This window comes from Hemitrygon akajei, chromosome 13, assembly GCF_048418815.1.
Source record: "Hemitrygon akajei chromosome 13, sHemAka1.3, whole genome shotgun sequence".
NCBI lineage: Eukaryota > Metazoa > Chordata > Chondrichthyes > Myliobatiformes > Dasyatidae > Hemitrygon > Hemitrygon akajei.
Window position 1 is genome coordinate 51612902 of NC_133136.1, and position 27304 is coordinate 51640205.

The following is a 27304-nucleotide window of genomic DNA, read 5'->3' on the forward strand; positions in this document are numbered from 1 at the left end:
ATTTTGGTTTGGCTAGTGCACAGAGTCCAATTTCATGCAGTAATGCTTCACAGAATATGAAAATCAGGAACTTGGTGACTGGAGAAATTTGTTGAAGTTGGGGTAAGAGATTCTGTTCCAGTACTTTAGAGAAAACCATAAGGGCCGAGAGACTAGTAGGAAACAATGATAAGCACAGTGACAACTGACTGTGGAAAGGATGTGGAGATAAAAATAATCCAAATTAGGGCTATGAAGAGAAATGCAGAATAATCATCATGAAGGATTTCAATATCTAGATATTAATTGGAAAAAGACGTAGGCAAAAGTGATTACAGTCAGACAGTGGTGTTGTGGCATCCATACCGGACTTCAACTCGAGGGGTCAAGTGTTCGAATCCAGCTGGCTCCTGGCTCCCTTTCCATCTGTGCTTGGTTGAACGTCGAGCTAGCAACTTGGCCTCATAAAAAACATACAAAGAAAGCTAACGAAATCACAAAGTTGTCACCCGATGAGCCACAAGGCATGGAAAGGAACAACAACAACAACAAAGGGGATTAGGGAATGTAGTTTCAGCAACATAACCAAATCCTTTCTAACCCAATCTACAAAATGCTTTGTACAGGTGGTTTTGTTATTAGGTCTAGTTACGAGGAATGAACAGGGCAGAGAAGAGAAATAAAAGCATAGTTCAATGAAATTTGGATAAAAATTCAGATTGGATATACAATCCCATCCGCAGGTCCAACCGCTTATTAAATTTGCAGATAATACTATATTGATTGGCCTTATCTCAAATAATAATGAGACAGACTACAAGGAAGTCATCACCCTGACACAGAGGCATCAAGAAAACAACCCCTCCCTCAATGCTGCAAAAACAAAAGAGCTGGTTGTAGACCTCAGGAGGAATGGAGACAGTCTAACTCCTTTTGACGTCAATGGAGCTGGGGTTGAAAGGGTGAGCAACTTCAAGTTCCTCAGTATACACATCACTGAGGACCTCACTTAGTCTGCACATACTGGTTGTATGGTGAAAAAAGCACAACAGTGCCTCTTTCACTTTAGATGGTTGAAGAAGTTCGACATGAGTCCTCAAATCCTAAGGACTTTCTACAGGGGCACAATTGCGAGCATCCTGACTGTCTGCATCACTGCCTGGTTTGGGGTCTGTACTTCCCTCAACCGCAGAATGGTGCAGACAGCCCAGCATATCTATAGATGTGAACTTCCCACTATTCAGGACATTTACAACAACAGGTGCGAAAAGGGCCCCGAAGGATATTTGAGGACCTGAGTCACTCCAACCACAAACTGTTCCAGCTGCTACCATCTGGGAAATGGTACCACAGCATTAAAGCCGGGACCAACAGGCTCTGGGACAGCTGTTTCCGCCAGGCCATCAGATTGATTAATTCACACCGACACAATTATATTTCTAAGCTATATTGACTGTTCTTCTGCATATCTTATTGTACATATTATTTATTACAAATTACTATAATTTGCACATTGCACATTCAGAGATGCAATGTAAAGATTTTTACATTATGAAGGATGAACGTGAAGGATGTAAGAAATAAAGTCAATTCATCTCAATTCAAACAAGAATGGTAAAGCTCTGCCAATGGATTGTAGAAAAGCTGAGAAAAGATGAGATGATGAAAGTGAACATTAATATTGGCATACATCAATGAAAAATATTCAAAACATCATTTAACAGATTGCAGCAAAAGGGAATATTCATTTCAAATGAAAGCACAAATTCAAAGTCCATGATATGCATTGATTAATAACAATAACAACAACAACAACAATAATAATAATAATAATAATAATAATAATAATAATAATAATAATAATAATAATAATAATAATAATAATATCCTCAGAATTTCACAATACTAAACACAAGTAGAATAGCTGGCAAGTTCCTAGCAATTGAGAAACAAGCGTACATGGTTATGCCCATACCTCAGGTTTTACCAGCTTGAGCTGAGAAAAAATAAATAATAATTTGGATTGCAGATATACCAATCATTAAAGCTGCTCCACAAGTTAGCATGACCAATATTCTTTACCCATGATTATGAACCTGCCACTACAAAGAGCAAATGAAGTGAGTATTTGAGATACATTTGAATGGAACTTGACAGGCAACTAAAAGTATTAAATGGTTGGATTTAGAAGAGGAAAGACAGAACGCGACTCGGGGATCGCATGCAAGACAGTTTCTCAGTTTAATGTCCTATGTGATACTTCAATTAATATTTGGACAGACAATTCAAAATCTTAACTTTTATTTTTCCACTATGTGCAAATGTAAACTTGGACTTTTCACTTGCTTCATTCAAGATTATCATGCAACATCATATCAAACATTTCAAAGGATACTTAGGAGAAGAATGATGTGTGACTCTGCAACAAACTGAGCTTGGCTACTCCCATGGATGTAGCTCTGTGGAAATAATACATTCAAAAATATAAAATGAGACAGATCAAATACTCTAGAACATAACAAGCAACAATCAATAAACAATATATTTGTAATACTTTTACATGTATATTACATACTTTTCTATGATTCTAACATAAAGTTTACCTAATGGAATTAGAACTGTCACCAATGACTACATTTTCATAAGACCAGTACTTTTATTCATAAGAATAAAACCATTTGATAATTTCCTGGGAACTTTTCACTGCAATAAATTTAATGTTTGAGATTCTAAGCAAATAATTTTCAAAAAGAGATGGAGGAATTCAAACCCAGTCTGACTGCTTCCGAGCCTTCCATATCTAGATTGATAGTTTCAGAGGTTTCTAAATGGGCTGTTAGATCAGTGGCCAGCAAATGAAATGTATTCTTCATTCTGAAATTCATGTTCTTCTGAATGTAACAAAGAAATGTTGATGGCAACAGCTTGCAAGTCAATGCTGCAAAATGTCTTAATCTTTAGTTGAAGTAGGAAAGTCCAGTCCATGTATAACTTTGGACACATACCTGGGATACAGTCACTCATAAGGCTACATGTTCATTGAATTACTTCTTTTAATAGCATTCAAACTAGATCTATAGACAGATTTTGAGCAAAATTTTCAGGCATCCAGCACACTTGTAATAGAAGGATCCAATAAAACCCATTCATAACATTGCTATTCAAGCCAAGGCTTTCAAAATATTGAAGATGCTGGATAGCACAAATGTTGCTTGCAGTCATAACACTGTCAAAGTAATTCCAACTATTGTAGGAATAACGCCTGAATCACCTTCACATACATCAAGGTTGTAACAATGTCAATAGCAACCTGTCAGATAGCTGCATAGTTTAAGTGCAGAGATTGTGTGATGTGCTTTTAGGATGACAATATGTGGGAGTTCGCTGGAAAAAGCCATAAAACTGATCAGTATATAGGGGTTTAAAGTAGCTGCATACTTACAGTTCTCTGCATCATTCTCCCACATGCATTAATATTCATCCCTTTTTACATCTTTCTGTGGGGATTTAGTCCAGGGACCTAATCCTCATCTTATGACTAGACTGGACAACATTTATCCCAAAAACAATATAACAGGGGCAGATTATTAATCCTTATTGTTATTGATTTGTGTGCTATTTGATAATCATGTATTCCACCCCACCTTCCTTGCAGAAGTCACTAATTCTAAAAATCATTGTAGACAGAAAGGCACATTAGGATGTAATTAGGCAGTGAAGGACTATAATTGTAAATCCTATTTTTTACATATTTACAGCTGTTCAGTGATAACATATAATGCTTTTAAAAACTTTCAAAGTTCAAAATAAATGTATTATCAAAGCACATAAGTGTTGCTATATACTATCTTGAAATTCATTATCTTGCAGGCATTTACAGGAAAATTAAAGAAAGACAATAGAATCTAAGAAAATCCATACACAAAGACTGACAGACAACCAAAGTACAAAAGAAGACAAATATACGAAAAAAAATAGTACTGAGAACTTGAGTTGTCAGAGTCTTTGAGTGTGAGGCTGTAAGATGTAGAATCATTTCATATCATGGTTCCTTAAGAGTGTGATAGCCGGGAATGGTAATGGGGACAAGCTCTCATTACCTATTAAATGCTCCCAATGGCGTGCACCTCAAATAGCTTCTGACTACCAAGTCCAGCTCCTGGTCTTCACCTGCAGCTTAGCTACTGAGCCCGGAGGAACTGTTTCTACTGACAGGAGAAGGAACAAAGGTGGGTTTCTGACACCTTAAAACCAGCTGCTTTGGGCAGCTGGGACTTGTCAGCCATGGTTGGCAGCTCATCTAGGAAAAGGAAAACTCTGATCTCATACCTCCACTGCCTTACGGCTATACCCACTGATGGGGAAGGCTTTTGGAGTAAACACCGAGGGAAAAGTCCAGAGCGGGAGTCCCTAAGGTAGTCTAACACTGAGTTCAATGCTGACTGGCAACATCTGTGATGCTACCGTTCCTTTGGGTTCTTCAAATGTGTGAGAAGGGGAACTTACTATATGGACAACAGCTTATGCTCCATGTCAGATTGCCCAGGCTTGCATAACTAGACAGCTAGGACGCAACTTCCATGGTCAACCCTAACCAATTGCAGCCTCACTCGTGGTCAGTGATCAGGAGCTTAGGGCAATAACTGTTCCTGAAGTGTGCGACCTAAGCGCTTCTATACCACATACCCAGGTGCACCTGTGCATCAATAGAAGTTTATCAAAGTTTTTGGTAACATGTCAAATCTGCTCCATCTTCTGAGAGAGTAGAGGCACGGTCACACCTTCTTTGTGATGATATTTACCTGCTGGTCCCAACATAGATCATCTGATATATTAACACCAAAGAATTGAAAGCTACTGACCCTCTCCACTTCTGATACCCTAATGATGACTGGCTAGTGGACTTCTAGATTCTTCCTCCTATTGTTGGTAATCAGATATCTGTTTGCTGACATTGAGTGAGAGGTTCTCATTGTGGCACCACTCAATCAGTTTTTAAATCTCCCTCCTATATGCTAACTCGTCACCATCTTTGTATTGGGCAACAACAATGGTGACATCAGCAAACTTAAATACTGCTTTGGAGCTGTACTTAGGTATAAAGTGAGAAAAGCAGGACTAAGCACATCGCTTGTGGTGAACGGTGCCAATGGTATGTGTGGAGGAGATGTAGTTCCCAATCTATACTAATTGAGGTCTATCAGCGAGGAAATTGAGGATCCAGTGAACAAGGAGGTATAGACACTCAGGTCTTGGAGCTTAGTGATGAGTTTCAAGGAGATGATAGTATTGATGGCTGAGCTGTGGCCAATGAAGAGCATTTTGGCGTATGCATCTTCATCGTCCAGGGTGTTCCAGAGCTAAGTGAAGATCCAACAAAATGGCATCTGCTGTAGACCTGTTGTGAGAGTAGTCACGAATGGAGCAGATCTAGGTCACCACTCAGGCAGTGAATTTGGTTCATGACCAAGCTCTTGAAGCACTTAATCACATTGGATGCAATTGCTACTCAATAATAGTTATTTTAGTCACTGAGGAAGGTAACCATATTGTTATTGGGTACCAGAATGATTAAAACAGAAGACAAACTCAGACTGAGAAGTTGAAGATGTCCAGTTAAGTAGCACAGGTCTTCAATTTTCGGACAGATCCACCATCTGAACGAGATGCTTTCTGTAGAGTCACTCTCCTAAAGGATACTTTTTTAAAAAATTTTTTATTAGTTTTTCAAAACATTTTACAAAATTAAAAACCCCAAATCCTAATGAGGAGCATTAACACAGTGCAAGATTAAGCATACAATAACAATATGCTACAAAGGAAGAGAATTTAACAAAAAAGCACCTAAATTAAAGACAAGTGAGCTTAGTGTCCTCCCCAAGCCCCAAAACACAAGAAAAAAACAACAACAACTCCAGACCAACCACCACACAGTATAAAGAGTATAAGTCTGGACAGTCAAACTCCCAGACTGTGAATACACTTAGCAACAGAGGATAATAATGCCTACTACTAGAAAAAAAAGGGAGCTGAAAGCAAGGGACTGAAAAGAAGAGAAAAAAAAAGAAAAAAAAACCCTAGTCAAGAGGAAGGTTATGAAAGTACTCGATAAAAGGTCCCCAGACCTTATGGAACTTTAGATCCGAATTAAGAACTGAATAATGAATTTTTTTGAGGTCCAAGCAGGCCATAATGTCGTTAAGCCATTGCGCATGAGTGGGCGGGGCAACATCTCTCCATCTAAGGAGGATCAAGCGTCTCGCCAGGAGAGAGGCAAAGGATAGTATTCGGCATTTGGTCGGACCCAGACATAAATCTGTCTCACCCCAGAAACCGAACAGAGCAATTAAGGGGTTAGGTTCTAGGTGCTGATTCAGAATACCCGATAATGTAGTGAAGACATCTTTCCAGAATTTCTCCAAGCTAGGACAGAACCAGTACATATGGATGAGAGAGGCCACGCCCCTCTTGCATTTATCACAGAGCGGACTAATGCCAGGGTAGAATCGAGATAGTTTAGATTTAGACATATGGGCTCCATGAACAATCTTAAACTGTAAGAGGCAATGGCGAGCACAAAGGGAGGTTGAGTTGACCGATTTGAGAACTGAGTTCCAGCTCTCCTCGGATAAGGAGATATTTAAATCCTGCTCCCAGGCCATTTTAATTTTATCCACAGGGGCCCGTCGTAAGGCTGCTAGTTTATCTCGGATAATTGAAATTAAACCTTTACCTAGTGGATTAATGGAAAGAAATAGGTCCATAGCATTTTTCGCAGGCATTTCAGGAAAGTTAGGAATTAAAGGAGCAGTAAAGTGTCGGATTTGGAGATATCTGAAAAAGTGAGCGTTAGGCAGGTTGAACTTAACGGAGAGCTGCTGAAAAGAAGCGAAGCGATTATCAATAAAGAGATCTTCAAAATGTCTAATGCCCTTCCTGTACCAAACATGGAATGCTGAATCATACGTAGTAGGTAAAAAAAAGGTGATTATGTGCGACAGGGCTAGAAACGGAAAACCCCTGGAAACCATAGCATTTCCTGAACTGAGCCCATATACGCAAAGTGTGTCTAACCAGAAGATTAGCTATTGATCTGGGCAGACTACTAGGGAGTGCAGAGCCAAGAAGTGCAGATATAGATAATTCTTCAGTGGAGCTCATCTCCATTGCCACCCAGTTAGGGCACTCGGGTTGACCGTGGAAGAAAGACCAGAAGGCAGCACAACGTATATTAGCTGCCCAGTAATATAAGCGAAAGTTAGGTAAAGCCATGCCACCCTCTTTTTTAGATTTTTGGAGGTGGATTTTATTAATTCTAGAGCGCTTATTCTGCCACAGATATGACAAAATAATAGAGTCTAAGGAATCAAAAAAAGATTTAGGAATAAAAATTGGGATAGATTGAAATAAGTATAAAAATTTGGGGAGAACATACATTTTAACAACATTAATATGACCTACCAAGGACATAGATAGAGGTGACCATTGTACCAGACTCTATTTTGTAGCATATGAAAGATTGACAAAGTTTTCACGAAAGAGATCTTTAAACTTCCTTGTGACTGTAATTCCAAGATAAGTAAATTGATTATGGACTACTTTAAAAGGGAGATCACAAAATATTAGTTCTTGTGCTTCTTTATTAATTGGGAAAAGTTCACTCTTATGTAAGTTGAGTTTATAGCCAGAGATCTGGCTAAACTGGTCAAGAAGTGAAAACATTAGAGGTAAGGATGTAGATGGATTTGAGAGAAAGAGTAATAAGTCATCAGCATAGAGAGAAACTTCATGCTCAACACCCCCTCTCCAAATCCCGGTCAATTCAGGACAATTTCGAAATGCTATCGCCAGAGGTTCTATAGCCAAATCAAAGAGAAAGGGACTTAAGGGGCATCCCTGACGGGTGCCACATTTGAGATTAAATACTTGGGATTTCTGAAAATTAGTTAGAACAGAAGCAGTAGGACACAGGTACAGCAATTGGATCCAAGAGATGAAACTTTGGCCGAGGTCAAATTTTTCTAAGACTGCAAAAAGGTAGTTCCACTCTATACAATCAAATGCTTTCTCCGCATCAAGGGAGATAACACATTCAGGAGTCCCAGTTGGAACTGAGTATAAAATATTAAATAGACGCCGAATGTTAAAAAAAGGGAGACGGTTTTTAATAAAGCCTGTTTGGTCATCAGAGATAATGGAGGGAATAACGGTTTCTAATCTATGAGCCAACACTTTAGCTAAGATCTTTACATCAACATTGAGCAGAGAGATCGGCCTGTACGAGGAACACTCTGTTGGGTCTTTGCCCTTTTTTAAAAGAAGAATAATAGATGCCTCATTGAAAGAGGGTGGCAATTTGCCGTAATTAAATGAGTCAGATAATACTGAAAGTAACTGAGGAGAAAGAAGTGAAGAGAATGATTTATAAAATTCCACAGGGAACCCATCAGGTCCAGGAGATTTCCCTGAGGACAGTGCAGAAATTGCAAAAGATATTTCTTCTGGTGATATAGGCGCATTGAGTTTGGCTTTGAAATCAGATGAAAGTGAGGGGATATTCAGATTCTGTAAAAATTGATCCACAGAGATATTGTCATTCAGAGATTCAGAGGAATAAAGCCGAGAATAAAAATTTTTAAATGCGTCATTGTTACGTATTCAGGCAACAATAAGTATAGATGAGATAGGCAAGGGTTTAACAACAAATAACACGTTTATTAAACACTGAAACAAACCCCCCTCAAAAGTAAACAAACCCAAACGTAACCGGAAAACAGCTGCTGTGCGACACATTCACAGTTCTTAATAGCTTTGCAGTCCCAAACAGTCTTTAAAGCGGTATTGGGAAAAAACAGTTCTTTAGAACGATATGCCGAAAGTTCAAAAGCTCACAGTACTTTTAAAAGGACAGACTTTTTAAAGTGATGTAAATTCTCTTCCACGTCGATGTCCTTCGATTCCCCGGCGTCGAACTTTCCCACGAAGAATTTTATAAAATATAATGGCTCGAAAGTACTGACCTTTCTTCCCACACTATTCTCAATCCTTTCTGGTCAACCCAGGGATTAACAACGAGAATAGTCAACGAAATCCTTCCGAATGAGGATCAAACAAGGTCGAACTCAATCCACCGTCGAAAATCGATTTTCCTCGATCTCCATCTTCCAAACTTTTGTTCACTCTCCATCAGCAAAGAAACCGTTGGTAGTGACCTTTTAAACTTTAGGCATTATATAAAACCTCATTTTTAACTAAACTGCGTCATCACATTAAATCACGCAGTGACATGAAGTCATCTTGGCAAATTCCGCCACGAACTGCCCCACCTGACAGGGTGGGTCTTCCTTTTATACCCTGTAGAAAAAACCTGTCACATGACCTCTACTGGCGGGAAAATGACATCACTCCACCATCACAAAACCATTACCTCATGTCCAGTATAACTTCAACCCCAGTCACGTGACAAGGGTACCACTGTCACGTGTCACAGGTATGTAACACCTCCCTCCAAAAAAAAACATTTTTGGTCTGACAAGAACAAAAATTTTAACAATTTCTTACAAAAAAAAACAAATGTATTAATTATATAACATACACAATATATAATACAGTAGGAGTGTTACAATAAAAAAACCACTCCAAAAAAAAATATTATATTGTACATTCAACATCGAGATAGACAATCAGCAACCACATTATCTCTACCTTTAATATGAGTTATCACAATATTGTACTCTTGTAACATCAAACTCCAATTCAACAATCTTCTGTTTTTGTTTTTCATCTTACTTAGAAAAACTAACGGATTATGATCAGTGTAAACAATAAGTGGTTTTTGAGTTGTACCAACATATACCTCAAAATATTCCAAAGCCAAAACAAGAGATAACAATTCTTTCTCTATTGTTGAATAGTTTCTTTGATGCTTATTAAATTTCTTAGAAAAGTAAGCTACTGGATGATCAACCTCATCACCCTCATTCCTTTGCATCAATACTGCTCCCGCAGCTTCATCACTAGCATCTACAGCTAATGGAAAAGGTTTTTCAAAGTCAGGTGTCTTAAGCACAGGTTGTTGACATATCATTGTTTTCAATTTTTCAAATGCTTCCTGACAAGGCACTGTCCACACAAACTTTACATTCTTCTGCAGAAGATTAGTTAATGGAAGGGCAACATTAGCAAAATTCTTACAAAATTTTCTATAATATCCTACCATTCCCAAAAATCTTCTAAGAGTTTTTTCCCCGTCGGAGTGGGAATCTCTAAAATTGCCTGAACTTTTGCCTGAACAGGAGCTACCTTACCTTGACCTACAACATAACCAAGGTAAGTCACAGTGGCATGTCCAAATTCACTCTTGGCTAAATTAATAGTCAAGTTAGCTTTTGAAAGCTTTTCAAACAATTTCTCCACCGCAATTATGTGTGCTTCCCAAGTATCATTTCCTGTCACTAAATCATCAATATAAGCATCAGTATCTTTCAATCCCTGAATCACAGAATTAATCATCCTCTGGAAAGTACCTGGGGCATTCTTCATCCCAAATGGAAGAACATTATACTCATATAACCCAGATGGAGTTACAAATGCAGAAATCTCTCTACCTCTGTCCGTTAATGGAACACACCAATACCCTTTCAATAAATCAATCTTTGTAAGGAACTTTGCTTTCCCAACGTTATCCACACAATCATCTACTCTAGGAATTGGATATGCATCTGTTTTCGTTACAGCATTCACCTTCCTATAGTCCGTACAAAACCTAATACTACCATCAGGTTTTGGCACCATAACACATGGCGAACTCCAATTCGAGTTAGAATGTCTAATAATATCATTCTCTAACATGTATTCAATTTCCTTCTCAGCAAGTTCACATTTTTCCATGTTCATCCTATATGGATGTTGTTTAATAGGTTTGGCATCTCCAACATCTACATCATGTGAAGCTATAGTAGTCCTTCTCGGAACATCTGGAAACAAATCCTTATACTTAAAAATCAATTCCTTCATCTGTTGTTTCTGCTCTAGCTGTAAATGTGCTAATTTCTCATCCATATTTTCCAAAATAGTTGAATTAGGTAACCTAACAGAAACAATGTTAGATTTAGAATGAAAGTCAGATGAATCATCTATCATGTTCCCAGTTAAATCAAACTCATTCTCACTAACCACAACAGTCACAGTATCAGATTGTTTCTCAAAATATGGTTTAATCATATTTATGTGGCAAAGTTGTGTTGACCTTCTGCGATCTGGAGTTTTTATTACGTAATCCACATCATTGATTCTAGACACAATTTCATAAGGTCCATGAAATCTAGCTTGTAAAGGATTTGTCTGCACTGGGAAAAGAACCAACACCTTATCTCCAGGCTTAAACATCCTCATCCTAGCTTCCTTATCATACCAAGTTTTCATTTTCTCCTGAGCCAACTTTAAATTTTCCTTGGCTAAACTACAAGCTTTATGTAACCTGTCCTTAAATTTCAAAACATAGTCCAACAAATTAGTATGCACTTCCTTACTAATCCACTGTTCCTTCAATAAAGCTAAAGGTCCTCTAACTCTATGCCCAAACACAAGTTCAAATGGACTAAAACCTAAAGATTCCTGTACCGATTCCCTTACTGCAAATAAAAGTAAGTTTATACTCTCATCCCAGTCACCTTCATTTTCCACACAATATGTCCTAATCATATTCTTGAGAGTAGAATGAAACCTCTCCAAAGCACCTTGCGATTCTGGATGGTATGCAGACGAAGTGATTTGCTTAGCTCCCAATTTATAAACTATCTGTTGAAACAATCCAGACATAAAATTACTACCTTGATCAGTTTGTATTTCCTTAGGCAATCCAAAATAAGTAAAGAATTTTATAAGAGCCTTCGTCACAGTTTTAGCTTTTATATTCCTAAGTGGTACTGCCTCTGGAAACCTAGACGAAGTACACATGATAGTCAACAAATACTGATAACCAGTTTTTGTCTTTGGTAATGGACCAACACAATCTACAATAACTTTAGAAAACGGTTCACCAAATGCTGGAATAGGTTGTAATGGAGCTACTGGTGTAACCTGATTTGGTTTACACACAATTTGACAAGTATGGCACGTCTTACAAAACATCGCCACATCTTTTCTTAAACCAGGCCAGTAAAAATGTTTTAAAATCTTGTCCACAGTTTTCCTTACCCCTTGATGTCCACCTAAAGGCACACTATGAGCTAAAGTCAAAATCTCATTTCGATAAACTTTAGGAACAACTACCTGATAAACAACATTCCATTCCTCACTTGCAGGAATTGTAGGCGACCTCCACTTCCTCATCAACACTCCTTTTTCCAAGTAATATCCTACTGACACCTTCTCAATTTCACTACCTAGTAAAGCTTGTTCCCTTAATTTTACAATCTCAGGATCTCTATTCTGCTCTGCTATCATCTCCTTCCGAGACAGAGATAAATCTTCATAGTCAGACTTACTCCCAGAATCTTGTTCAAACAACGAAGGTAAGAAAGTCTCTGACACATCTTCAAAACTCAAATCCTGAGTTGAACAGTCATAAGTAACAACCTCATTCTGCACATCAATTTTTTTAGCCATAGCTCTAGTCACAACACAGGAAGAATCTGTGTTAGAATTCATCTCTGGTTCCTCTGACTCCATTGTCAAATGCACTTCAGGAAAAACTTGTCCACCTGCCAAGTCATTACCTAACAATAAAGAAATACCCTTCACAGGTAAGCTATGCTGTAGTCCTACTTTAACAAATCCTGTAACTAACCCTGACTTTAAATTTACTTCATGTAAATGTACAGGCATAAAATCACTTCCAACACCTCTTATGTAATTTACCTCACCAGTATCACTCTCTTCATTAAACTTCAACACACTATCTAACATCAGTGATTGAGAAGCTCCAGTATCCCTCAGAATTTTTATTGGCACCAGAGTAGATCCTTCTTTCAAGGATACAAACCCTTCAGTTATAAAATGATCATATCCCTTTCTAACTTTGTCAGACTCTAACAAATCCTCATTTGTGTTTACCAAACCCTGTAACTTTACAGGTGCTTCAGTATGTTGCACACAAGCATCTGGAACTGCTTCCTTCTCTTTCTTTTTCAATTTGAAACAGTTAGCTATTACATGGCCAGGCTTCTTACAATAGTTACAAATAAGACCAAACTGTCTTTCCTTCACAGGTTTTCCTTCCTCCTTACCTCTCTCATTAACCTCTGATTTAATTTCTAATTTACCTGGAATCTCCATATTATTTTTCCTCTTGAAAATTCTACCCTGAGGAAATTTATTCTTATGGATTAAAACATACTCATCAGCTAATCTAGCACAGTCCTGCAATTTATCAGTATCCCTCTCATTTAAGTAGGTCCTTACTTCAACAGGAATGCTTCTTTTAAATTCCTCCATTAAAATCAGCTCTCTCAATGTCTCATAGTCCTCATTTACATTTTTAGAAGAAACCCATCTCTCAAAACACATAGCTTTATCATAGGCAAATTCCACATAAGTCTTTTCCACAGACTTTTTCAAACTCCTGAATCTTTCTCTATACGCTTCTGGGACTAATTCGTATGCTTTGAGAATATTTGTTTTCACAATATCATAATCTAATGCTTGCGCAGCAGTTAAAGCTGTATAAACTTGTTGTGCTTTGCCTTTAATCACACTCTGTAACAACACTGACCATTTATCTTTCGGCCACTCTGACATCCAAGCAATAGTTTCAAAATGTTGAAAATATCTTTCCACTTCTGTTTCACTAAATGGAGGGACCAATTTAATTTCTTGACTAGCAACAAATGTTTTTTTAAAATCAGAAGACTGATTCCCAGACCTTAATTTCGCCATTGCATATTCAAAATCTCTCTGCTTTTGTTCAGCTTCCATTTTACACCTCTCTAACATCATTTGTTCGATTTGCAACTGCATCTCCAGATTACTTATTGGAAACGATTCTAAAATCGATTCATCAAAATGACCCAAAGCCACAAAATGTGATGCGATCTTTCTCTGTATTACAGCTTTTGATGCAGTCGCCAAAATACCTTTAAGTTGCAATCTCTTAGCAATCACAGATACTTCAGTTTTTTTCGCCGTCGCTAACAAATCCGCGTCTGGCGAATCCAGAAACTCATCAATATTCATCGTTGCCGAATACCACTCACAAGCCAAACAAACAAAAAAAAAATCGAGCAATCCCCGTTACCAAAACACCGATTCAAAATTCAAAAAGCATTTTAAACTCAAACGATTCAATTCCGGACGTAGCCCCCATAATTAATGTTACGTATTCAGGCAACAATAAATATAGATGAGATAGGCAAGGGTTTAACAACAAATAACACGTTTATTAAACACTGAAACAAACCCCCCTCAAAAGTAAACAAACCCAAACGTAACCGGAAAACAGCTGCTGTGCGACACATTCACAGTTCTTAATAGCTTTGCAGTCCCAAACAGTCTTTAAAGCGGTATTGGGAAAAAACAGTTCTTTAGAACGATATGCCGAAAGTTCAAAAGCTCACAGTACTTTTAAAAGGACAGACTTTTTAAAGTGATGTAAATTCTCTTCCACGTCGATGTCCTTCGATTCCCCGGCGTCGAACTTTCCCACGAAGAATTTTATAAAATATAATGGCTCGAAAGTACTGACCTTTCTTCCCACACTATTCTCAATCCTTTCTGGTCAACCCAGGGATTAACAACGAGAATAGTCAACAAAATCCTTCCGAATGAGGATCAAACAAGGTCGAACTCAATCCACCGTCGAAAATCGATTTTCCTCGATCTCCATCTTCCAAACTTTTGTTCACTCTCCATCAGCAAAGAAACCGTTGGTAGTGACCTTTTAAACTTTAGGCATTATATAAAACCTCATTTTTAACTAAACTGCGTCATCACATTAAATCACGCAGTGACATGAAGTCATCTTGGCAAATTCCGCCACGAACTGCCCCACCTGACAGGGTGGGTCTTCCTTTTATACCCTGTAGAAAAAACCTGTCACATGACCTCTACTGGCGGGAAAATGACATCACTCCACCATCACAAAACCATTACCTCATGTCCAGTATAACTTCAACCCCAGTCACGTGACAAGGGTACCACTGTCACGTGTCACGGGTACGTAACAGTCATTAATTTCTAAATGATCCGATGTAAAGTCTCCGTTCTCCTTCCGGATCTTTGTAATATGTTGTTTGGCTTTGGAACGCCTCAGCTGATTGGCTAGGAATTTACCAGACTTATCCCCATGAATGTAAAAGCGACTCTTGCTTTCGAGAAGTTGGCGTTCGACAGGTTGAGTGGACAGAAGGTTAAATTTAGTTTGGAGTTCAACGCGCTTCTTGTATAATTCAGGGTTCTTAGTTTGGGCATATATTTGATCCAAATCTTTAATCTGGTTAATGAGGTCTGCTCAATCTGCACGGGATCTTCTATTGAGATTTGCTGTGTAAGAGATTATTTGACCCCTCAGATATGCTTTCATGGCATCCCAGACAATCTGGGATGGCACTTCAGGTGATGTATTTGTGTTAAAATAAAAGGTTATCTGATCCTTAATAAATTTTACGAAATCATCATCCGATAATAAAGTTGAATCGAACCGCCAGTGTTTGTTCCTCTGAGGGAGACCAGGAAAGTTCAGAGAGAGGGTAATTGGGGCATGGTCAGAAATCAGTATACTCTGATAGTCACAAGAGTGGGCAAATGGGATAAGTTGGTTATCGAGTAAGAAATAGTCAATTCTAGTGAAGGTATGGTGAACATGTGAGAAAAAAGAATAATCTCTCTCCGTAGGATGGAGGAAACACCATATATCAGAGATACCAAAATTAGAGAGAAATGATTGAATAGCTAAGGCAGATTTAGTAGGTGATCTGGTAACAGAGGACAATCGGTCCAGTTTAGGATCCAACCAACAGTTGAAGTCATCACCCAGTATAAGAGAGTATGAGTTTAAGTCTGGTAGTGAGGAAAAAAACCGTTCAAAAAAGTTAACATCATCAAAGTTGGGGGCATACAGGTTTGCTAGTGCAACTTTAGTGTTATATAGTTTACCAGAAACAATAATAAAATGGCCATTTGTATCAGATATTTTATTATGGAGTTCAAAAGGAATATTTGAGTTAATAAGAATGGAGACTCCCCTAGCTTTAGCGGCAAAGGATGAATGAAAATGCTGACCCGCCCACTTTGACAGAAGCTGGGAGTTATCAAAACAACGAATATGAGTTTCTTGGAGGAAAGCAATGTCAGCTTTGAGTTGTTTAATATGTGAGAATACCTTTCTCCTTTTAACAGGGTGGTTCAATCCCTTTACATTCCAGCTCACAAATTTAATTACTAATGCATAAAAGGCAGCAGGCATATAAAAAGTCAAGCAGTACAATAGCAGTCTGGGAGCAGAGATGAAAACATAGATTCGTAAGGTCAAAATATAAACATGTCCTAAGCAATAAAGAGATGTTGGAACTGGAAAATCCACCCCATCCGCACAACCCAAAACTAGACGGCTACCAAAACAAGTAGCTAGCTCTACCAAAAAAATTAACCCAAATACAACTTCCAGATCTGTGTCATTAACAACAATTCCGTATAAATACTATAGCAAATAATAACTAGTTTATGCACTAGAAAACATAACTACAGATTAGAACACCTTCTGCAGAAATATAAAACTTAATACAGAGAAAATCGGAAGAAAACCAAAACTAACCTACCCGTGAAAAATTATAGAAGAATAAAGTAAGAGAAAGGGAAAAAAAAGGTAAGAAGGAAAAAGAAAAAAGAAGAGGAAGGGGAAAATTATAAATTCAAGACGAGTATTTATCAACCATTTACAGAGAAGGGAGAAAAAAATTCAGAGATTAGGAAAAAGGGGTGAAGAAAAGAAAAAGATAAAATAAATAAATATTTAAAACAAAGGAAAAATAAATCAGCAGTTGAACTGTGAACCAACAAACAGGGAGGCCTTCACTAAAGACTTCGAACCACCAAAACAAGTTAGAGTTAGTTGTAGAACTCTGTAGGTAAAGTTATACAAGAATAAAAATAGACTACACACACACCAAATCCCGGGAGAGATTGTCAACAGCCCTTAAAGTTTCAATGAATAATGTCTGAGTGATTCAAGTGAATTCCAAGTCCAGAGAAAGTAATTTTACTACGAGGAGTACTTATCCACCATTTTAGGAGGTCCAATCAGATTCCGAAGATGACTGGATAGCCGGAAGACTTGCCACAAATGCTTCAGCTTCCTTCACTGATTTGAACCACTTGTATTTCCCGGTACTAAGCTTGATTTGTAGATCGGCAGGGTTACGAAGGGAAGGTTTGAAACCATGATCAAAAAGCACTTTGATTGCGCCTTTAAACTCAGCGCGCATCTTTAAGGTCTGGGGTGCAAAATCTTCCACAATGCGAATGGTTGTATCCTTGAAAGGAAGAGACCCCCTGCGACGCGCCTCTACAATCAGACTGTGTTTTACCTGGTATTGATGGAAGCACAAGATTACTGGTTGCGGGCAGGAGCCCAGAATTCCGGGGGGAACGTAAACTCTGTGTGCCCGTTCAAGCTCGGGCGGCTTCGGAAGCAAATCTTTCCCGAATAACTCACAGAGAAACTCGGCGAAAAACTTCACGGTTGATACCTTTTCGGTCGCCTCTGGCAATCCCAGAATTCTGATATTACAGCGTCTATTGCGATTTTCGAGATCCACCATTTTGGAAAGAAGTTTGTTAGATTTTTCCTCTAGGCTGGAACAGAGAGTCTCCAAGTATCGAACACGACTTTCTAAATCTACAGAAGTCGAATCGATGCGAGATAAGTGTTCAGCATGTTTGTCCACTTTATCGTTGATCCGATCCAGTTTGTCTTCTAACTGTTTGAAAGCAGTTTTAAATTCCTTTAAGATTTCATCTCGGAGCTTTCCAAGCACAACCATCGTCTCGTCCGACGGGGTCATAGCTTCTTTTCTCCCGGATTTAGAACTCTTGCTAGACATTGTAAGTTAGATATATTCACAGGCAAGTAAGAGATACCGAAATAATTCCTAACTAAGGTTTAAAAAATGGAGACATTTAGTGCAAAGATAGCGACAGTAACGGAATAAAAGTTCGGAGCAGCTAAACAATCGCCATCTTACTGGAAGTCCCTAAAGGATACTCTTATGTCGGTCTCAAAGATTAATGAAGGTGCCTACATGTTTTGCCAATCAAAGCAAGCATAAATGCATTGACCACATATGGGAGTGAAACTTTGGCTTAATCATGGGCATGGTGAAATAACTGTCCTGCTCTTAGTAATGATAAAAGAGTAGGTCAGTTACTTCACCATTTCCATGAAGGACCTCATTGTTTCTAAGTTTTTGACTGCACTTATCAGCAATGGCCTGGTGTCCCAGGAATTTAATCTCTCAGGATCTTTGAAGAAACTGCATAATACAAATATGATTGATGACCAGATAATGTAGAGCAATCTATAACATCTTATTTGTGTGGTCTGAAATCACTTGATTTTTTAAATTGAGATTTACCTATTTTGTTCAGCTCTGAATTAGGAGTAAGCATTAAGTGCTCAACAATATATTGAAACTAGTTATAGGTTTGTGCACATTCGGAAACATTGCAGGACCAAAGGCTTCTTCTTTAGCTGGTCCCTCATTTTTACAAGCAAACTATTGTCCTGTTTACTTGGCATACCTTGTGCCATCTATTTGTTTTCTTGTAGTTACGATCACCACACTTTAGGAAAACTGTGATTGCATTGGAGAAAGTGCAGAGGAGATTCATCAGGAAGTTGCCTGGACTGGAGGACATTAATTATGGGAAGAGGTTCCTCTTGTTCATTTCACCCTGTTATGGATCTCCTGAGTGCAGACATCCATGAATAATTCTATGGAAGTGCTCAGAATTAAGACTAGGATTTGCACAAGCATATATTATATGGAAATAGATACACAATAGAAAATGAAGCCTGGTGGGACTTCAAAGCAAATTGAAGAGAAGGTAGAGGAAGGAAATTGCAGAGTGATTCTGATCTATTATAATACACATTTGCATCCATATGGAATAAAGTGCAATTTTAATTATTCCAAAAATGGCAGCTATAAAGGCAACTCTGGAAAAAAAAAGAAAACGTTAGAATCGGAATCAGAATCAGGTTTATTATCACCGGCATGTGATGTGAAACTTGTTAACTTAGCAGCGGAAGTTCAATGCAATACATAACGTAGAAGAAAAATAAACAAAATAAAATAATAATAATGCTAAATAAGAAAACTAAATCAATTACAGTATATGTATATTGAATAAATTAAAATCTGTGCAAAAAACATAAATACCAATATTAAAAAAGTGAGGTAGTGTTCAAGGATTCAATGTCCATTTAGGAATCAGATGGCAGAGAGGAAGAAGCTGTTCCTGAATCGTTGAGTGTGTGCCTTTAAGCCTCTGTACATCCTACCTGATGGCAACAGCAAGAAAAGGACATGCCCTGGGTGTTGGAGGTCCTTAATAATGGATGCTGCCTTTCTGAGACACCGCTCCTTGAAGATGACCTGGGTACTTTGTAGGCTAGTATCCAAAATGCAGTTGACTAGATTTACGATCCTCTGCAGCTTCTTTCAGTCCTGTGCAGTAGACCCCCCAGACCAGACAGTGATGCAGCCTGTCAGGATGCTCTCCATAGTACATCTATAGAGTTTTAAAGTGTATCTGTTGACATATCAAATCTCTTCAAACTCCTGATGAAGTATAGTCGCTGTCTTGCCTTCTTTTTAACTGTATCGATATGTTGGAACCAGGTTGGATCCTCAGCGATCTTGACACCCAGGAACTTGAAGCTGTTCACTCTCTCCACTTCTGATCCCTCTATGAGGATTGGTATGAGATCCTTTGTCTAAACCATTCCGGAACTTCACTATCATCTCCTCCATCTTACTGATGTTGAGTACAAGGTTTTTGCTGCGACACCACTCCACCAGTTGGCATATCTGAGTGGTGAATGTATGGAATGGGCTGCCAGCAGCAGTGGTGGAGGCAGATACGATAGGGTCTTTTAAGAGACTTTTGGATAGGTACATGGAGCTTAGAAAAATAGAGGGCTATAGGTACGCCTAGTAATTTCTAAGGTAGGGACATGTTCAGCACAACTTTGTGGGCCAAAGGGCCTGAATTGTGCTGCAGGTTTTCTATGTTTCTATGTTTCTATCTCACTCTTGTACACCCTCGTCATCACCTGAGATTCTACCAACAATGACTGTATCATCAGCAAATTTATAGATAGTATTTGAGCTATGCCTAGCCACACAATCATGTGTACTGTATATAGAGAGTAGAGCAGTGGGCTAAGCATACACCCCTGAGGTGCACTGGTGTTGATTGTCAGCGAGAAGGATATGTTATCACCAATCCGCACAGATTGTGGTCTTCCAGTTAGGAAGTTGAGGACCCAATTGCAGAGGGAGGTACAGAGGCCCAGATTCTGCAACTTCTCAATCAGGATTGTGGGAATGATGGTGTTAAATGCTGAGCTATAGTCAATGAACAGCATCCTGACATAGGTGTTTGTGTTATCCAGGTGGTCTAAAGCCGTGTGAAGAGCCATTAAGATTGTATCTGCCATTAGCCTATTGTGGCGATAGGCAAATTGCAATAGGGTTCAGATCCTTGCTGAGGCAGGAGCTCATTCTAGTCATGATCAACTTCTCAAAGCATTTCATCACTGTAGATATGAGAGCTACCAGGTGATAGTCATTAAGGCAGCTCACATTATTCTTCTTAGGCACTGGTATAACTGTTGCCTTTTTGAAGCAAGTGGGAACTTCCACCCATAGCAGTGAGAGGTTGAAAATGTATTTGAATACTCCCACCAGTTGGTTAGCACAAGTCTTCAGAGCCTTACCAAGTACTCCATCAGGACCTTCCACCTTGTGATAGTTCACTCTCTTTAAAGACAGCCTAACATCGACCTCTGAGACAGGCATCTCAGGGTCATCAGGTGCAGCAGGGATCTTCATAGCTGTAGTTGTACTCTCCCTTTCAAAGCGGGCATAGAAGGCATTGAGTTCATCTGGTAGTGAAGTATCGCTGCCATTCATGCTATTGGGTTTTGCTATGTAGGAAGTAATGTTTTGCAAACTCTGCCAGAGTAGACATGCATCCGATGTTGCCTCCAACCTCATTCGAAATTGTCTCTTCACCCTTGAAATAGCCCTCCACAAATCATACCTGGTTTTCTTGTACAGGCCTGCATCGCCAGACTTGAATGCCACAGATCTAGCCTTCAGCACACAACATACCTCCTGGTTCATCCACGGCTTTTGGTTTGGGAATGTACAGTAAGTCTTTGTAGGCACACACTCATCCACATAGGTTTTAATGAAGTCGCTAGTACTTCTGGTAAGCTGGTAAGGAAGGCGGGCTCTGTCGTGGGCAAAGTACTGGAGAGTTTAACATCGGTAGCTGAGCGAAGGGCGCTGAGTAGGCTACGGTCAATTATGGATAACTCTGAACATCCTCTACATAGCACCATCCAGAGACAGAGAAGCAGTTTCAGTGACAGGTTACTATCGATGCAATGCTCCTCAGACAGGATGAAGAGGTCAATACTCTCCAATGCCATTAGGCTTTACAATTCTACCGCCAGGACTTAAGAACTTTTTAAAAGCTATTATTAATGCTTTTTGAGATAGTGATTTAGATGCATATCATATTCTTTACTGAGTTAAGTATTGTATGTAATTAGTTTTGCTACAAGAAGTGTATGGGACATTGGAAAATGTTGAATTTCCCCATGGGGATGAATAAAGTATCTATCTATCTATCTATCTATCTATCTAACAACTGCAGCATACTCATCCAGGTTCAAAGATGGATCCCTGAATACAGTCCAGTCCACCGATTCAAAGCAGTGCTGTAGGCACTCCTGTGCTTCCCTTGTCCATACTTTCTTGGTCCTCACTACTAGTGCTGCAGTCTTCAGTCTCTGCCTACACTCAGGGAGTAGAAGTACAGCTAGGTGATCAGACTTCCTGAAGTGAGGGTGTGGAATAGCACAGTAGGCAGTCTTGATGGTGGTGTAGCAATGGTCCAGTGTGTTGTTTCCTCTGATATTGCAAGTGATCTGTTGATGGTAATTGCTCAGTGATTTTCCAGACTGGCCTGGTTAAAATCTCCCAAAACAATGGTGAAGGCGTTAGAAGGCACTGTTTCGTGCATGTTGACCCCATTGCGCAGATCATCTAAACCCTGATTGACATTGGCCTGAGGTATATATGCAACCAAGCATGCAGGTTAGGAAAGAAAGTAGTTGATTTTCACAAGTTTTAATTAAATCCATAGGCAAAATAGAAAACCTACAGGACAATATAGGCCCTTCAGCCCACAAAGCTGTGCCGAACGTGTCCTTACATGAGAAATTACCTAGGGTTACCCATAGCCCTCTATTTTTCTGAGCTGCATATACCTTTCCAGGAGTGTCTTAAAATACCCTATCGTATCTGCCTCCAACACAGTCGCTGGCAGCCCATACCACATACTCAACACTCTCTGCATAAAAAAGTTACCCCTGGCATCTCCTCTGTACCTACTTTCAAACACCTTAAAACAGTGCCCACTCGTGCTAGCCGTTTCAGCCCTGGGGAAAAAAGCCTCAGACTATCCACACGATCAATGCCTCTCATCACCTTATACACTTCTATCAGGTCACTTCTCATCCTCCATTGCTCCAAGGAGAAAAGGCTGAGTTCACTCAACCTATTCTCATAAGGCATGCTCCATAATCCAGGCAACATCCTTGTAAATGTCTTCTGCAACCTTTCTATGGTTTCCACATCCTTCCTGTAGTGAGGTGACCAGTACTGAGCACAGTACTCCAAGTGGGGTCTGACCGGGGTCCTATATATCTGCAACATTACCTCTTGGCTCCTAAACTCAATCCCGTGATTGATGAAGGCCAATTCACCATATGCTTTCTTAAACACAGAAATCCAGTGCTGATTGTGTAGGCAATGGTGTTCCCATGCAATAGTTGCTCGGTCCTTCTTGGAGGAGTGGTGAAAGAGAGGAGGTGTTGAAGAGGTAGAGGCGAGTTTACAGATTTGGATGGTGATGTTGGAGTAGCCTTGCTGGGTGACTGTACTGAATTTTGTAGATCATACAAGGTGCAGCCACATGCACTGGTGATACAAGAAGAAAATATTTAGAAACCAAAAGCAAACTATTGCAAAAGCCACTAACCTGAAATAAAAAAATGAAGAATGCTAATTATACTCAGGCAATCAGGCAACATCAATTAAAAAGATATATAGTTAAAATCCATAGAACTTTTATCAGAATTGAGGAAACCTCAAAATGAAATGATTAGGTGGCAGAAAATGAGAGGCAAGATCAAACGATAAGGTCTGGATAGTATGGTGTTGAAATGGCCTGAATGGCAGTCGAACTGACGGGGTAGGGAAGGTTAGTACATATCAAAAGATCTATCTGGAGGTGGTGTAAAGGGGTGAGGGAAATATAATCTGAAATTACCAGAAGAGGAGATAGAACAAAGAACTGAATGCAGTAAATGACAGACACATGTCTGAAATGGCTGATTATCTGAAGCTGTCTGCATAATGCACCATCAATAACTCTCGGAGACAGGAGGTAAACAATAGGCTTTTATTAGCTGCAAGAGACCACGATTAGCAGCAAGAGACCACCACACAACATCCTGGAGACTGAGGGAGGAGCAGTGCCTCCAATCGCCTTTATACAGGGGTCTGTGGGAGGAGCCACAGGAGCAGTCAGCAGAGGGGCGTGTCCAGACAGGTATATGTAGTTCACCACACTGCACTAATCCAGTGTCCCTGTCATTTCTATGTTCATCATTTTCAATACATTATCGATTGGCTTCAACTTCCTTATTGACATTAATTCACAATTTTATTTGTAGAACTTTAACTATAGAAAGTATCTGGCTCAAATAGTGGATTCAGTTAAACAGAAACTCATTTAATTTTTTTTGCATTTATATCACGGTAGTCAATCTGAATATAATACAACAGCAGATTTAAATCCCTCTTCCAAAGTAGCAAAACTCCACATTACTTAATGGAACAATTATCAAATGAAATTTGACATCCAAGAACATAAAATACATTTGATGAGTAGACTGATGGGACTGAGGGCTGACAAATCCCCAGGTTCAGATGGTCTGCATCCTAGGGTACTAAAGGAGGTGGCCCTGGAAATTGCAGATGCATTGGTAATCATTTTCCAATGTTCCTTAGATTCAGGATCAGTTCCTGAGGATTGGAGAATGGCTAATGTTATCCCACTTTTTAAGAAAGGAGGGAGGGAGAAAACAGAGAACTAATGTCCTGTCAGCCTGACATCAGTAGTGGGGAAGATGCTAGAGTCCATTATTAAAGATGAAATAGTGGCATATCTAGATAGCAGTGATAGGATTGGGCCGAGCCAGCATGGATTTACCAAGGGCAAATCATGCTTGACTAATCTATTGGAGTTTTTCGAGGATGTAACCAGGAAGTTAGACAAGGGAGATCCAGTGGATGTAGTGTACCTCGATTTTCAGAAGGCATTTGATAAGGTCCCACATAGGATATTGGTGGGTAAAATCAGAACTCATGGCATTGGGGGGAAGATATTGACATGGATAGAAAACTGGTTGGCAGATAGAAAGCAAAGGGTAATGGTGAATGGGTGTTTCTCGGAATCACAGGTGGTGACTAGTGGGGTGCCACAGGGCTCGGTATTGGGACCACAGCTGTTTATGATTTACATAAACGATTTAGATGAAGGCATTGAGAATAACATTAGCAAGTTTGCTGATGATACTAAGCTGGGTGGCAGTGTGACATGTGATGAGGATGTTAGGAGAATTCAGGGTGACTTGGATAGGCTGGGTGAGTGGGCAGATACTTGGCAGATGACGTTTAATATGAATAAGTGTGAGGTTATCCACTTTGGGAGTAAGAACAGGAAGGCAGATTATTATCTGAACGGTGTAGAGTTAGGTAAGGGAGAAATACAAAGAGATCTAGGAGTACTTGTTCATCAGTCACTGAAGGTGAATGAGCAAGTGCAGCAGGCAGTGAAGAAGGCTAATGGAATGTTGGCCTTTATTACAAAGGGAATTGAGTACAAGAGCAAGGAAATCCTTTTGCATTTGTACAGGGCCCTGGTGAGACCACACCTGGAGTATTGTGTACAGTTTTGGTCTCCAGGGTTAAGGAAGGACATCCTGGCTATAGAGGAAGTGCAGTGTAGATTCACGAAGTTAATTCCTGGGATATCCGGACTGTCTTACGCAGAGAGGTTAGAAAGGCTGGGCTTGTACACGTTGGAATTAAGGAGATTGAGAGGGGATCTGATTGCAACATATAAAATTATTAAGGGATTGGACAAGATAGAGGCAGGAAATATGTTCCAGATGCTGGGAGAGTCCAGTACCAGAGGGCCTGGTTTGAGAATAAGAGGTAGGTCATTTAGGACAGAGTTAAGGAAAAACTTCTTCTCCCAGAGAGTTGTGGGGGTCTGGAATGCACTGCCTAGGAAGGCAGTGGAGGCCAATTCTCTGGATGCTTTTAAGAAGGAGCTAGATAGGTATCTTATGGATAGGGTAATCAAGGGATATGGGGACAAGGCAGGAACCGGGTATTGATAGTAGATGATCAGCCATAATCTCAGAATGGCGGTGCAGGCTCGAAGGGCCGAATGGTCTACTTCTGCACCTATTGTCTATTGTCTATTTGGACATTTGGAAGTGAAGTCTTTGGCAGAAGTCTGTTTTCAGTTCAAACGGATTGTAGACTATAAGTAGAGTAATTCAGCCTGAAATTGTGATCAAGGAAAGTAATGGCTCAATAACAAGGGTGTGGTTATGGGTGGGGACAGATATAACTTTCTGGTTACTTAGGACAGAATGTTAGAAAACAGTGTGTGAAATCACAGATAGTGCAAGGTTGTAGAAGGATGAAGAAGTAAAACAGGGTGATGAATCTATACGGAATTTGATATATTTTTGAATGTCTCCATGCAACATCTGCAGATAAGGGGTAGAGAATGCTCAAGGATTAATCAATGACATTTTCTTTCTTGTACTGAGTTTTTAAATACCAACATTAACATTTTGTCAGCTTCTGAGCATTCACTTTAGTCATCTTTATTTATTTTCTCTTTTTGTTATTCCATAACTTAACAGTATAGTAATGAGGAAAGATATTGTTTTAGTGAATCAGATTCATCACACATCTAAGAGCAGGAGATTTCAGTTTTGTGAAATGCAAAAGACAAGATATATCAATTGTATATAGTCTTAAGGTAATAAAATGTGAATGATGGAGCAATATGTTTCAGGACAAAATTCTCTACTTGCAATCTTAGCACACATTCATTTTAGTAAAAAAGCAAATGATTTGATTCTAATTTTGAATTTAGAAATTATTAAAATAATGGTCTACAACAATTTTATGGAGGCTTATACAGCATATGGCTATCCCCTAATTTCAGGATAAATTAATAGAATATAAGTAAAAGAGTGCCATGAGCACAACATGCATGGGGCCACAGGCTAATTAATATACATAATTTATACAATACATAATACACAATTTATAAAAGTGCAGTTTCATAAATTATAAAAAACTTTTTTTTACAACTAACGTCATAGGCATTATAAGTATGAAAGATAACTTGTACTTTATGAACTTATTTCACTCAAGATAAATACTATTATAAATGAGTTTTTCTAGACAAAATAAATCCTGAATTTTACAATCCTCCAACAAACAAATTTGCTCCATCTTGAAGTCTTCATTGAAAATTACAATTAAACACCTTACAGGTGTATGTCTTAATGGTAATTAAAATGTCAAAGTATGCTCTGATTGCTGACCACAGTCTTGTTACTTATTTTCACTTGTGCTCTAAATCTTTATCTACAGGGAGATTGCCTAAGGCTTCCAAATGGATTTTTCCTTAATGCTCCTATTAGCCATCAAAAATTGTTCAGCTCTTACCTCTGACATTGCTGTAAGTTACATAATCAGTAAATATATCTGCTTTATTGAAAAGAGACACATTATTGCTTTCAGCTAGCAAGCTGAGCACAACAATGTATAAATAGTCTCAAAAATATTTAAGAGAATATATTTCTGCAGGGCTTCCTTTCAGAATTGCTGTGAAATGGCACAATAAAAATATAAAGAGCACATCTGCATTTTCCAGTGCTTTTGATTACTCTCTTACTGTAGCTATAGTGTATAAGCAGGAGGTTCAGGCATTA

General features: G+C 39.0%; 1 protein-coding gene across 3 annotated transcripts in view; it reads right to left on the reverse strand.

The window, feature by feature from the left end:
- tusc3 (tumor suppressor candidate 3) overlaps window positions 1-27304 on the reverse strand; it is a 383950-nt gene that overhangs the window by 166706 nt on the left and 189940 nt on the right. For all 3 annotated transcript variants that reach the window (XM_073064598.1, XM_073064600.1, XM_073064597.1), the window contains exon 7: window positions 2375-2438. In XM_073064598.1, coding sequence (XP_072920699.1) covers window positions 2375-2438 — 64 coding nt within the window. The remainder of the gene's footprint in view (window positions 1-2374; window positions 2439-27304) is intronic.